Source organism: Prosopis cineraria, unplaced genomic scaffold (assembly GCF_029017545.1).
Source record: "Prosopis cineraria cultivar Desert tree isolate PC_DT_omini unplaced genomic scaffold, ASM2901754v1 PC13, whole genome shotgun sequence".
Lineage (NCBI taxonomy): Eukaryota > Viridiplantae > Streptophyta > Magnoliopsida > Fabales > Fabaceae > Prosopis > Prosopis cineraria.
In genome coordinates this window covers 39,587,821-39,602,690 of record NW_026555344.1, presented here as the reverse complement: position 1 = coordinate 39,602,690, position 14,870 = coordinate 39,587,821, and the positions used below count along the sequence as shown (strand labels likewise).

At 35.7% G+C, this 14,870-nt stretch overlaps 2 protein-coding genes across 2 annotated transcripts; one reads left to right on the top strand and one right to left on the bottom strand.

Moving 5' to 3' along the window:
* Positions 1-316: 316 nt before the first annotated feature.
* LOC129290159 (scarecrow-like protein 9) lies at positions 317-3,420 on the top strand. The gene is made up of 2 exons (XM_054926866.1): positions 317-464; positions 736-3,420. Exon 2 carries the CDS (start codon positions 901-903, stop codon positions 3,133-3,135), a length of 2,235 nt encoding a protein of 744 aa, XP_054782841.1. The 5' UTR covers positions 317-464; positions 736-900; the 3' UTR covers positions 3,136-3,420.
* Positions 3,421-9,474: 6,054 nt separating this feature from the next.
* Positions 9,475-13,797, bottom strand: LOC129291767 (uncharacterized protein At2g37660, chloroplastic). The gene is given in 8 exon segments (XM_054929295.1): positions 9,475-9,960; positions 10,537-10,660; positions 11,290-11,351; positions 11,543-11,640; positions 11,735-11,771; positions 11,861-12,132; positions 13,342-13,381; positions 13,384-13,797. Coding segments are annotated over 8 exon segments (765 nt in total). The 5' UTR covers positions 13,396-13,797; the 3' UTR covers positions 9,475-9,840.
* Positions 13,798-14,870: the final 1,073 nt, after the last annotated feature.

Sequence of the window (14,870 nt, the reverse complement as noted above, 5' to 3'; positions counted from 1 at the left end):
AACTTTAAAATAAACCAAATTTGTCAGGTAAAAAGAAAAAAAAAAAAATTGCAAGGCGAGACTATCCCACGGGTAACAAGATAATGATATTGAAAACCTGCGAGTCGTACATTTTTAGAAAACACGTGTTACTCTGTCTTAGCTTGGGGAGGTCGTGGTGCCATGATGAAGCGGTGTACTGAAGACCTTCACTTCCAATAAATTAAAGAAAGAATCATTGAAGAGAGGCATTAATAAATAGCAAAAGGTCATAACATTATTAACCGGTCACTTTTCATGTTTTGGACAGCCTATAGCCGGTGGTCAAGTCTCTCTCCCTGAAACAACGTCTCAGACCAGACAGACCACGCAGCCTCATAGTTACTCAACTCGCAAGCGCCCATATTCGCTTTTGGTCTTTCTCGTACTCTTCTTTTGCTGTTGCTGTTACCGCCTGAAGGACTCGAGTCTTTCTCTCGTCAGAGGTAAAGTCTCCTTTCTCCTTCCCTTTTGCTCTTTCCTGATTCATCTCTGTACTTGCACGAATATTCATCTCCTCCCTCTGTTTGGATCCATTTCTCTCTTCAAATTAATTTTTTTTGAGTTTACTGTTGTAAATTAAGTTCTCTGATGCCTCACCTAATGTGGAAACTCGCTGCTATTTTCTTCCGCTTTCTTTAATAGTTTGATGAATTTGGTGAAATTTGTGTATCGATTTCTTATTTTCTCCATCTCTTTGTGTGCAATGATTTGAAGTTTGTTCCTGTGCACCTCATGATTCACGTGCCGTGGATTCTCTGAGTGTATCATTGGCTCTGTGGGTTCAAAAGATTTTTCTTTCTGGAAGAAGGACGACAAAGGGGGGATTTTGAACAGTGTGTAGGACTAAAGCTTGGGTTTTTGCGGAATCTTGGAAAATAGATGACAATGGATCAGGGTCTTCGGGGCTTTACCGATTCCAGAAGTGAACAGCGATTGGGAAATCGATCTGTACCAATTCTGAAGCAGAATCAGAGTTTTGAAAATGCCTTCTTTGATCGTAGAAGGGAATTTCATTTCCCGCAATCTGATCAATTACCGGTTAATACGCCTTCTTCCTCTACCGTAACCCTTGAGGAGCATTCTCCAGAAGACTGTGATTTCTCCGATGCTGTTTTGAGTTACATAAATCAGATCCTTATGGAAGAAGACATGGAAGATAAGACGTGCATGCTTCAGGATTCTCTGGATCTTCAAGCAGCTGAGAAATCATTCTATGAAGCATTGGGTGAAAAATATCCACCTTCACCAGCACAAAATCATCCGAGTCATATGATCAATGAAAATGGTGGGGGCATGGGAAATAATTTCCCCAGAAATTACAGTGATTGTCACAGTAATAACAATGGTAATTCCAACGGAACTTCCATTCATCATTCCTTGGCTCAAAACCGTAATGAGTTTCCCTCGCAACTTATCCTAGGTAGTAGCATTTCCCAGTCGTCTTACAGCTCTTCAAGCAGTGTTGTGGAAGGGCCTGTGGATTCTCCGAGCAGCATTCTTCAAGTTCCGGATCTGAACAGCGAGAGCCAATCCATTTCACAATTTAAAAAAGGTGTCGAGGAGGCTAGTAGGTTTCTTCCAAATGGAAACAAGCTTTTTGCTGATTTAGGTGTGTGTGATCTATCACCAGAAGAACCAAAAGCAGGGACTCATGAAATATCAGCAAAAGTGGAGAAAGATGAAAGGGACTATTTTCATGGTGGGTCGAAGGTAAGAAAGCAGCCACACAGGGGAGAGGAAGATGGTGAAGAAAAGAGTAGCAAGCAAGCAGCAGTTTATACAGAACCAACGTTGCGTTCAGTGATGTTTGATCTAGTGCTTCTTTACACTGCTGGGGAAGGTAGGAACCATTACATGGCCCGCCGTGAAGCGTTGCAGAACAAGACTACCAAGGCAGGGGTGCCAAATGGTCAAGCCAAAGCTTCAAACGCTGGGAAGGGGCGTGGGAAGAAACAAAATGGGAGAAAGGCAGTGGTGGATTTGAGAACACTTCTGGTTCTGTGTGCACAAGCTGTTGCAGCAGATGATTACAAGAATGCACAAGAGTTATTAAAGCAAATCAGGCAGCACTCAAATCCTTTCGGTGATGGAAATCAAAGGCTGGCACATGTCTTTGCTGATGGACTTGATGCACGCTTGGCCGGCACTGGGAGCCAGATTTATAAAGGACTTGTCAATAAGAAAAGGTCAGCCGCTGATCTACTGAAAGCCTATCATCTCTACCTGGCTGCATGCCCTTTTAGGAAGATATCTAATTTTTTGTCAAACGTCACAATAAGGACAGCATCAGAGAATACAACGAGGGTCCATATTATAGATTTTGGTATTCATTATGGTTTCCAGTGGCCAACTTTCATACAGAGATTGGCAATGAGATCAGGAGGACACCCGCCAAAAATTCGAATCTCGGGAATAGACTTCCCACAACCTGGTTTCAGGCCAGCTGAGAGAATAGAAGAAACAGGAAGGCGGTTAGCAGATTATGCAAAAGCTTTCAATGTTCCATTTGAGTACGTTGCCATAGCAAAGAAATGGGAAACTATTCAGCTGGAGGAACTCAAGGTTGATAGGGACGAGTTCCTGGTTGTTAACTGTTTATATACGGCAAAGAACCTGCTGGATGAATCTGTAGCTGTGGACAGTCCAAGGAATGCATTCCTGAATCTGGTGAGGAAGATCAACCCGGACATATTCATTCACGGGATCATCAACGGGGCATTCAATGCTCCTTTCTTCGTTACCAGGTTCAGGGAAGCATTGTTTCACTACTCATCACTGTTTGACATGTTGGAAACTATAGTGCCTCGAGAGGACTGGGAGAGAATGCTGATCGAGAAGGAGATATTTGGGAGAGAAGCATTGAACGTGATAGCGTGCGAGGGAATCGAGAGAACAGAGAGACCAGAGACATATAAGCAGTGGCAAGCTCGTGTTCTCAGGGCAGGTTTTACACAGATTCCTTTTTCGCGGAGCCTAGTGGAGAGGGCCATGGATAAAGTAAGGAGTAGCTACCACAAGGATTTTCTCATTGATGAAGACAGCAAGTGGTTGTTACAAGGTTGGAAAGGACGAATCATCTATGCACTTTCTTGTTGGAGGCCTGCCTCAGCCTGACAAATTCGGATAGTCTTAGGTTATATGACTGAATTTGACAAAATATGCGGAGAGATCATCGAGGGAGTTTGTAATTGGAGTAGCCCATTCAATGAAGATGTCACTCGGTGATTTTCATCTCGCAAAATCAAATCTAGGTTTCTGATGCTTGCTACGAAATTAAGCTTCGTTCTATTTAGCATACGTTTATAGTTCACAGAAAAGTATTGTCTGGAAAAAAAAATTGGAGAATATATGTAGAAAGAAAATGAAATAAATGCATTATCATTTTTTTTTTTCACAAAACACTTTTTTACTTACCAAACATTGTGTTTGCTTTACGGAAAATAGTCAAAGGGTCAGGATGGTTTGGATTAATGTAGGATAAATTTTTATATATATATATATATATATAATTGACTTCAAATATAATTGATTATGTTTTGTAGTAATTGGTTTTTAAAATTGATTGAGTGCAATTGAAAAATGAAAGGTCTCACTTATCATTTTTCAATTAACTTTAATTTTTAAAGTAATTGAGGGGTTATTTAAAAAATGATTACCAAGTGTATAAGTTTTATAAAATAGGGATCACAAGTTTTTTAACATCAAAACATCACAATAAACCTTTACAATTTAAAATCAAAATAATTTGATGTATGTAGAAACTTGGGATTGCTCACAAATTAAAGTATTTGCATAAAATATGAAACTAACAAAAACTGTGTAAAAAAGCACACATGCGCTGTGGCTTATTATACATGCACTATGGCTTGTACGCCTCTATGTCATGTGCTACGATGCATTACATAATTTTGACAGCATTCCTATTATCATTTGATAGTAGCAGGGGCGAACTTTCAACATGTCTTATTTCTCTATCTAACGTTTAATTGTGATGATCTAAGTGTCTACAGAAAGCTTTTTCCTAAATTTAGCTAATGACATTAGTTTCAAAATTAATTCATTTTTTAGTCAAAAATTGAACGCTCATTTTACAACTCACTCTTTATATCACTTAAACACAACTTGGGTGTTTTAATTTCATACCAAGTTTCAAAAGCTTCAAATACAACTCAGACCATATTCAATAGACTATTTCAAACTTGTGCAATACACCACATAACTAACAACACATATAAAACTCTTTTTCAATGCTTAACCCCCTAATAATAAAAATAGAAAGGGAGCCTTAAATTCATAAATCATCATCTCATTCCACAATAATCACAATCTCACTAACTTCCTACTTGCACTAGAATTTTGATCTTGCAATAAATTTCACAATTAGTACATACACACTCTAGGGCTCAAAATATACCATAGTTTAACAACTTCTCAGTGTAAGTAAGCCCAAAAACATGGACAACCTTAATTAGGAATATCATTTGAATTATACACATGACAATAATGAAAATAAATGAGGCCTACTACTTTTAGGATCAAAATCCTAAGCCTTAGTTTGTTTCTCACAATAGTGTCTCAATGAGTTAATTCCTATAATATTGAAGAGAAAGGAGTGAATACAATCACTCAGTAACTAAAGTTCATTTAACTTATATTAACGTATGTTAATCAATTTAAATGTAAGTGGCAAAAATATCATTTTCAAATCATGTAACATGTTTAAGAAACATTATTCACATTTTTCATTCATAGTAATATGTACTCATGAGATAATGACTTGCAACACAATTTCACATAGATATAAGGCTAATCACATGATTTTCATCACTAGGATCACAGCATAGATAACCATGTACTTTTTTATTATTATAAGCATGATCATACCTCCCTTATATCCCTTTTATGCCTCTGACATGAAATTATAGTTATAACACACTAGGATCGTCTATGAAACTGAGACTACCATAGCCATTCACGCGTAAGGGGCTAAATGGCTAAGGTCACCTATCTTACTTATAGTTCACAATTTTTCCCAACTCTCACATCATGAGGTGTCATTTTTCTTAGACTAGTTTTCTCATTGAACAAATAAAAAACTAGTTAGGTTTGAATCATTCATTGAGCAAGTAGGACAATCTCTCATCAAATAAGTGAGATAATAAATATAAATAAATTCAAGCAAACCATCGAGCTTCAATGGTAGCCTTACCATGTGGATTTTAATTCTCTACTTTTTTTAGGTGAACTCCCACCTCTCATGATTATGTAGTGCATAACAATGCAACATTTCAAAGCATGCGATCACTCAAAATATAGGCATGCATAATACCATCATTATACTCAGCTTATACTTGAACATCACATAGACACATATAACTAAGTCATTGAACTCCATTTTACTTTATATCGTCAAACTCCTCACTACACATATTCGTTGAACTTCACAAACAACATATCATAGAACTTCACAAACACAATTTCATCAAACTTTTCACACATTAGGTCATTGAACTCCACTTTACATATAATCATTGAATTCCATTAACAAATCACATCATTGAACTTTAAAGGAACCATGTCATAGGACTATACTGATAATGTTTCATAGAATTTTGCATGTATAATATCATTGAACTTTACAAAATTATTATAGTGAATTTTCAAGTAATTCATGCCACAATTGCATTTCATTCAATTTCACACACTTCGATTATCAAGTAAAAATTAATAAATCAATTAACACATAAAAACATGAGAAAGAATTTTTACGGTTACCTCAAACATTTAAGAGGTCAAAAGTTTATCCCTTAGATTTACACTTCCAAAGTTTCACGAAGCTTGAATAGTACCAAATATGCTGACTCTACATTTAATCACAATATTAATCATCAATATCTCTTTTTGGATAATCCTCACTATTTAATTTAACACTTCTTCACTTTTAAAATTCAATCTCCTCAATTACAAAAGTACTCATAAGGTTTATTAGCTTTTTCTAACTCAAATTAACTTCATTGAACTCCTAACAACCATTAATGGAGCCATATTACTCCATCTACCTCATTTATGGAGATTTTCGTGCATTTATAGCTTCCAATTACTAAAAAGACATAAAGTCATTAATGCTCGTTTAAATAACTTAAATAACTTTCGTTAACTCTATTTAAGTCAATAGGTTCGGGCTCATAACTTCTATGGACTGAAAATCATCTTCCTCAGCTAAATCCTAGCTCTTAACATCAAGAAAATGTAAGAGGAAGAGAGGAAAAGATCCTAGGAACCTTACCTCTAATGTTTAAAAGCTCTAAAATATTCCCAAAGCTTCAATCCCTCAAGCCCTAACGGAGCTCTTTCGTTTTTCCTTTGTTTTTCTTTTGCTTGCTCTCTATTTTTCACATTTGATATGCTCTTATTTATGTAAATTTTGTTTCTATACACTGCGGCATGTGATATAAAGAGGATGTTGTTGCCTTCTGATGGCTCATGCACCACAGCATCATGTGCACCCGCCACGTCATATGACACAGAGCTATTTCTCTTTATTTTTCTCACTTTTTCATGTCTGAGTGACCTGATCTCACTCCAGACTCAATCCCAGAATTGAAACGACAATCCAAAGCACATGTTAGCTCTTTGTAACTACACACCATATTAATTTACAAAATTAACCTCATTTATCCAAATAATTAGGGGTCAATTTTTTTCAGATGTTACAAAAAAAATATATCCAAACATTTTTATTATATGCTAAAATTAATTATGAATTTTAAATCATAATTTTTATGAAGATTCAAAGTTCAAACACCCGTTTAGTTGATGTAAAAAATTTCTATCAAGTATTCTTTTTATTTTTTCATTATTTTCTATTATAAAAACAAATCAGCATCTAGCTGTAATGCAGAAGATAAGATTGAAAAAAAGAAAAGAAAAGAAATATATCGACTCCTTGTTAAAAAGGCAGAGCATAGAAAAATACTAGAAGACAAGGACGGGTTGGGTGGACCAAATAAAAGAGAAAGTTAAAAAAAAAAAAATTCTGATGCTTCTCAGGAGTTCCTAAGTAATGGGGAATGTTCATGGCGGTGGTCCTCTAGTATGGAATGTAATTAGTTGCCCCAAAAAGTCCAAAGAATGACATTGCATTTATATTCCCAACTTCCTTTAAAATGATTCGTCAAGAAATGAAAAAAATATAAAAAAATAATAATAAAATTTCTTTAAATTATATAGAATGTGTTTAGTTGCCCCAAAAAAGTCAAAAGAATGAGATCGCATTTTATATTCCCAACTTCCTTTAAAATGATTAGTCAAGAAACGAAGAAGGTATAGAAAAAATAATGATAAAATTCTTTTAAATTATATAAAATGTGATTAGTTGCTCCAAAAAATCAAAAGAATCAGATTGCATTTTATATCCCCAACTTCCTTTAAAATGATTCGTCAGGAAATGAAGAAAATACAGGAAAAATAATAATAAAATTTTTTTAAATTATATAAATGAGATTTTAGTTTCTCGAAATACTATAATTTCTCTAAAATTTTTAGAGACTTTTTTATCATTAAAAAATTAATATAAATGATTAAATTATCTTTAATTGATATTTGCAATACTTGAAGAATATCAGGAATTCAAATACGAAATTGTGAATTATAGTTGAATTCTTACGATTTTAAAAAAAGTTATAAATCTTAGAATAAAACTTGTGAATGGTAATTGATATTTGAATTAAGAGTAATTTAGTCATTTATATTAATTTCTTAATAACATTAAATTTTTTAAAAATTTTAAAAAAATTATGATATTTGAAGGGATTAAAATGTCATTTATATAATTTAAAAAAATTATTATCATTTTTTTAAAATGATATGATGGGGAAACCATGCCAATTGCTCATTTATCAAAGCTGCAATTTAGGCTATGAAAGTGAAGCTACAATAAATTTGAATTTGTTAGTTAATTATATAATTTTCTTTGAATTTTGATGATGTCACATCATTTATTCTTAAAAAGTATATAGATTTCTAAAAACAAAAAGGTGGGCAACTTTTTAGTTAGGTTTCTATGTGATTATTTTCTAGGGTTAAATAACAATTTAAATCTTGAATTCGTTTTTAATACATTTTAATTTGAACAATAACATTTCAAGGGATATGGACGTTGCCGTTAATTTGGAGCTAACTCCATTACTTTAAAACCCCTCTCCCTTTCCATCTTCCTCTGTCTCCCCCTCTGCTGAATTCCTCTCTCTTCAATGAATGGCAACCCCTTTTGCTTGCACGACCCACCACCAGACCTGACTACTTCCCACCCCAACATTAATGAAGGGAAACGGAGTTTCCCTTGAATTAGGAATTAGGACACAATCTCAAAGTCATTCATTGCTCGGAGTTTCTCTCCATTCTCATGCCTTGTCAAACACAATGGTGGCCATGCACGCTTTGTTTCCTCCCTGTGCAGCAGAGCAGAGGTGGCACGTCAACTTCACCTTCCATCAGCCCTGTTGTGGATCCAACCCGCTACGGTTTTCAGCATCTACTATTAGTACTTCAAAGACGACAGGTACATCAAGAACAAACTCGAAGAGAACTCGATTTCAACAGAACAGCCGAGGTCGCTGCCATAAAATAGAATCGCAAGAGCTCCCGTCGTTTGAGGATTTCGCTGTAACATCATCGGCCAGAGGATTTCCAAGTCCTTCGACGAGAACCCAATCCCACAGTGCTGGTGAACACGTTTGAGGGGCTAGAAGCCAAGACCTTAAGAGGTGTCAACCAGGAATGAGAATGATCTCAATCGGCCAGCTAGTCGGATCTGGTCTTTCTGATGGGACAGAACCTTTAGATGCATGCTTTGACATGGACTTATTCCAGTCTGGTCTTTCTAATGAGTCCCTTGGCAGCACAGCCCTTGCTGTGATGGTCTCACCCTGTCCACCCCTCAACCCCAATCCCAACGATGTCATTGCTAGTCGCCGGTGATGATTGCAAGTCTATCCCATCCTTGTCGCGTACTCAAGAGAAGATAGGGGCTTTAAAGTAACGGAGTTAACTCCGTATTAATAGCAAGGTCCGGATTGTCCAAATGTAATTTTTTTCAGGTGTTCAAATGTCTCAAAAATGGGTTTAGATTTCAAATCATTTGTAAACCTATAGTTCAAAATCTAAATTACCATTTAACCCTATTTTCTATCATAAGTATTGACTTTTTCTTTGGTTACATTGGAAGACTACAAACATTTGTCTTCAACTCACATTCTATCCCTCCCAACCATGCCCAAAAGCGGCTAACTACATATTTTTTGTTCCTTTATATCCGAGGGCATTAACTCCTGTGTCATTTTTATTTATTAGATAATTAATGTTCAATTTGAAAATAATGTCACATTTTAACTTTAGTAGGCTAGGTTGATGTGTCTACAATAAAATGAAATCTCCAAACGGTGCAGCAATGAGTTAATCAGCAACTATGACAAGTAACTTATGAAGGAAAAGCTTGATCCAACGTGATTAATCAGTCACCAAAGCTACCTTTCATGACAACTTGACTACTGTTCTCGCCTAAAAATATATCACGCCATCGATGAATCATAAACAATATGATTTAAAGGTTTCTTAAGATTGAGAGCATACAAGCCACATCATTATGATGAAGCAAAGGAATCGACGGATCCAATAAAGTTTTCTTGAGGATGAAACAATCTTTTACCAGGCTGCGAGTGATGAAGCAAACGTACGCTGCTTTAGGTACAACAAATGACAACAAAATCCATCATAAAGGAACTTGCAGAATGGGATGATTCAGAATGATGAACTTGAAAATCAAAAGCGAGTGGTGATCTGAGAAAACAAAGCCTTGAAGTCCTTTGTGGGTGCGCCTGTTTCCTCTGGTTTTGATGCCAAGTCAAATGCCTTGAACTTAGCCTCCTCAAACTTTAGTGCCTATTCAACCAAATGAATCATCACATCCCTATCTGATGCAGCCATGAGAGATTTTTTTTTCACAAGACTCGATTTATTGAACACGCTCAATTATTAGCATGACATGAGAACATGTTAAAGTTACAATGAACTGTGTATCGGATATGATTGGCCTGGTTTAGCTATCTTCAAGAGTCTCTTTACAACCACTTACACAAATCAAAAAGAAAGCAAAAGAAAAAAATGGGGCCTGTTTCATTTTGTTTTTGTTTATGAACACAGCTGTTTGACACTTATGAAACAGCTTTCAAAGCAAGAAGCTTTAAATTCAAGCCAACGCTACATCATATAAAAAAGGCACTTTATTTATGCTTTTCATGTGGGAATTCAGAAAACAGAAAATAAGATTTGTTTTTTCTATTCTCAGTTTCTGAAGGTGGAAACAAACTTTGAAAAATATTAGCAAAGAACTGTTTTTGAAATCAAGAATCAAAGATGCTTGCAGCATTTCTTTCTTCTGGAGTGGGTTCTTTCTTAGGGGAGTAGAGAATATGTATCGGCATCTCATTATCTCACCAAGTCCCACATAAAAGATACCTGAATGCAGACTTCTGCAACATCAGCTCTAGGTATGGCTCTAGTTTCTGTCTGAAGAAGCTCATCATCCTTCCCTGTGATTAGTTCTCGAAGACCGCCATCTTTATCTTGCAAGCCACCAGCTCTGGTTCAGAACAGAATGTGACGATAAGAAAGCAGACACAATCTCACTATAACATAAGCCAGGCTTGGTAACCAGAAAATGAGACTTGACTGTGGCATGTATAAAACCAAATGAGTGATTACATAATATCACCAATCATATTTCCTCCATCCCTAAATATAAGTCCTGAGTATCACATTCCTTTAATCCCTAAATATAAGCCATAATACAAATTTCTAGGTATAATTAACACTTATTTTTAAAAATTACCCCTGATAGAAAATATAAATTTCCTAACCACCCTTGAATTTTTATAAGTAGACACACTCTTTCGCATGGAATTAAATAGCGAGTAAAAGATAAAAAGGAAAGACTAATTTTACATAATACATAGATTTTGGTATCTCCTTAGTTTGTGTGTTTTTCAATATTAGGACTTATATTTAGAGACCGAAGTATTAAAGTAAAATACACGCCTAGAAATATATTTCTACCAATTGCAAAAAGCCTCATCCCTAAATTAACTTTAATATATTTCAACCAGTCTTTTCACATAGCAGGAGGCTAGGAGCACATTCAGTAACAACGTTACTCATGATTTTAATTTTCATTTTATAAATAAACCTAGCGTTGACAGGAAAATTAAGCACCTTATAATTGTGTATGGAATACCAGAATCAACCAGATACTGCTCAGCCTTTCTCTTCCAAACCTGCAATATATATAAGCAAAAGATTTTTTTTAATAAAAAGGAAACAAATAGAATAATAGAGGGAAGAAAAGAATCAATATTTTAATAAACTTGGTTTCTCAAAATGAGAGGTATGCTTGTTCGTACGAAAGCAAGATATGAATGCCACAAAAGGAGGTAATTTAAAGAGTTAGAGAGAAGTTAGTACAGACCAGTATATTTCCATTACCCAATTTGTTCAAAGGATGGTCTGGATTCGTGCCACCCATTGACCCAACCAACACAATTTGCTTCACTCCAGCAGCCTTAGCTGCTCAAATAGAAAATAGAATTTCAATATCACAAGCATCAATGAGTTCATAACGTTGTATTAGAATTTAAGGAAAGGAAGAAAATTTTCTTGCCAGCATCTATTTGATTTTTCTGCCCAATCCAGTCAACCTAACATGCAGAAATACAGAATAATATGAGTAAAGCCAGATAAAGATAACTAAGTACTTAACATGTAACATAGGAACTATGTAACGTACCTGTTCAGGGTACGCCCCATCATCAAAATAAAACTCGGGCCTTCCGCCTTTGGTTGGATCAAAGCCTGGCTTCATTAGTGGAGCAGCACTTGTGAGAATTATGAGAGCATCTATACCTTCAATTGCAGGAACAATACTTCCAACATCTCTTATATCTCCAATAAAAACATCATCTGCACCACCAATTTTCTGCTTACTCTCATCTGTTCTAACTAGACCTCTGGCAACATATTGGTCTGACCTCTCCTTTAATTCCCTATAGACTATTTGACCTGAAAAGTAACCAACGAAACAACAGAAAGAATTGTCAGTTTACGTCAAAGGCATTAGCCTTTGACTAACAACCATTACTACTATAAATTATGACGATAATCATATAACTATAAAGACGTATAAGATGAATTGGGTGAATCCAGACATTCATAACCCTATCCTTAAGCAGCTTAAATTGTGACATCAAAACTAAATTAAACTTTTTAGCAATCCTCTTCACACGGGAGGAAAATGAACTGCAAACTAGTGTTGTTATATGCACTTACAAAAATATTTTCAAGCCAAAGGACTAGGATTATATAGCATCTGTAAACTTAAGTATCATAAAAGATACCCGTGAATTGGACAAGCCCTTAATCACAGGTAACTAATGTGTTTGACAAGTTATGTTCTAATTTTTAATAATTACAGAATCTGTAAAACATATGATCATTTATCCTAATGCCTTACTCCTCGTGATCATGGACAATGATCTATTTGGACATCCAAGCTTTCTTTTAGGTAGTGCTAAAGAACCATTGCAAAGGCACTAAAGTAATCAGGGACAATAGCCACACTTCACGCAAATTCCTTTTAGTTAGGCAGCACTAAAGAATCCTCACAAGGGCAGTATTCAGGGTCATGACAAACTAGAAAACAAAACCATCACTGAACAGGTAATTCTTCTACAGACAACTCTACCCCTTAACAGCTTCTTAAGCCACTAATGCATTTGATTTTTCAAGTCATACATAAAAAAGCTTCGCTTCCTGAATTAAACTAGAGTTTCCTAAGGAATTATTAAAATCATCCAGTTCCAATCCACTTCAATCTGTTTTGAAGCGTCTCCGCTTCATTCGGTTTACATATCAGAAGGTTGAGTTTTATGCAACTTTTGCAACAGCAGTTTTGTTAATTTTTAAGGCGCGAATCTAAAAGTGCATCGAAAAGTAAGAAAAAACAAACCATAGAATTGTGTGCAACAAAACCCAAACACACAAACCACAGCAACCCCTCAACTAATAAATCCCGATTAAAAGGCGTCAACTTTCCCCCAGTGCACCCTCACGTTTCACAAAAATTCACACAGCACACGAGTCTTGACTCATACCCATCGTCAAACCATATACCCCAAGGTGTTCTTTTCTGGTCCCTTTCCAAAACTTCACGCAGTCAAACAACTCAAATCAGAAGAAACCCATAAAAGGAATGAAGTAAAGGGAGAGCACCTGTTCTTCCACCAGCTCCAGTAACAAGGACAGTGCTCGAGACGAACCCGCCATGGCTGCCACAACCGCACCGATTCCAACACGCTTTCTCGGCAATAACAGCAAGGAAGAGGAGAGACGAGTGATAGAAGGAATAGAAAATGGGGTTTGTGGAAGGCTACTTAATGAGGAGGAGGAAACAGGTAGTTGGAGAGGAAGAGACTGGGATACCGAAACACATTTATGACAATGACCTGGACGAGGCGTGACAGGGGAACAAAAGGGACACGTGTACACATACCCATTGCAGTAGTTCACTCAGATGCATGATGCCATTGGTGAGAGGAGAATCCGGTGAGGCGCACACCCGCCCAGTGAGAGCGCAGGTGAGACTGGCCCGACTATTTCCGATTCTGGTTCCTCTAACGTCGTAACTGTTAAGCCGGCTCTTTGTTGTTGTTGTTGTTGTTGTTGTTGCGTTTCCGTCTTCTCTCTTATCCTTTTACCTTATCTAGATCTTTCTGTATGCTTTGTAGTTGAAGGTCCATAGTCACAACCACACAATGGCCCGTGATGGTTGTTGACTTGATCGTGGATGTTTTGTAGCAGTAGGCCCAATTATTAATGTTTCTTTTTTCCTTGATAACATATTCATGTTTATTTTACAATATGCACTTCAACTGGGAAATTGTGGATGCTAAGACATGAAAGTGAGAATGATTTTAACAAGGGAAGATTAATCATTTAATATTTATATTTTTTATTCAATTACAGTTCGGTTCCTAAAGTTTGAGATGTTTAATCTTTAATCTATTTGTCTTTACACTTTCAAAAAAAATTCTATTTTTTCAGAGATTGATTTGTAATGAGTCATAAAATATAAAAACTGATTAATTAAATAGTTATAAATTAAAAGATTTAGTGGTAATGGAGAGTTAAAACTATACAGTCTATAATAACTAATTTAGTTAAAACATTTTTCCTTGTGTCCAATAAAAAAGGAAAAGCAAAAAAAAAAAAAAACACGAGGTAGAGCTTTAGACGTAGCATTATCCTAAACTTTATGTCCAGTGAATAAAAAAATTCTGGCAGGAAAACGGTAAAGATAATTCTTTGGCACAAAGCCTTACGAGATTCAAAAGCCAATCCAAATAAATTGACTTCATGTTTATTCGTTTTCCCAACAAATTCTGTAGTTTTTTCAGAATGTATTGATGGATTCAGTTGCTTGGTCAAAACTATAGACCCATGTATTAACAAAACAAAAACCCTATAGACCCATGCTTGATTTAGGCCCATATCCTTGGGCATATAAAGGCCCGTGAAGATTGTTGATTTGATCACAAATGTTAAAAGGCACAAGGCCCAATTATCCATGTTCGTAAAATTTGAGAGTGCATGTGTTCTCTGACGTTTTGCTCGAATTGAATTGTGTGTGTGTGTCAAAAAATAAAAACTGATTATATATAGTCATATCATTAGAAAGAAAATTGAAAGGTGACCTTCTTCTTGTTTGTAGGAGCCACAAATAAAAAAAAAAGAAATCGTTT

Excerpts from the sequence above, each read along its gene's own strand:
- LOC129290159 (XM_054926866.1), top strand. The coding sequence starts at position 901 with ATGACAATGGATCAGGGTCTTCGGGGCTTTACCGATTCCAGAAGTGAA.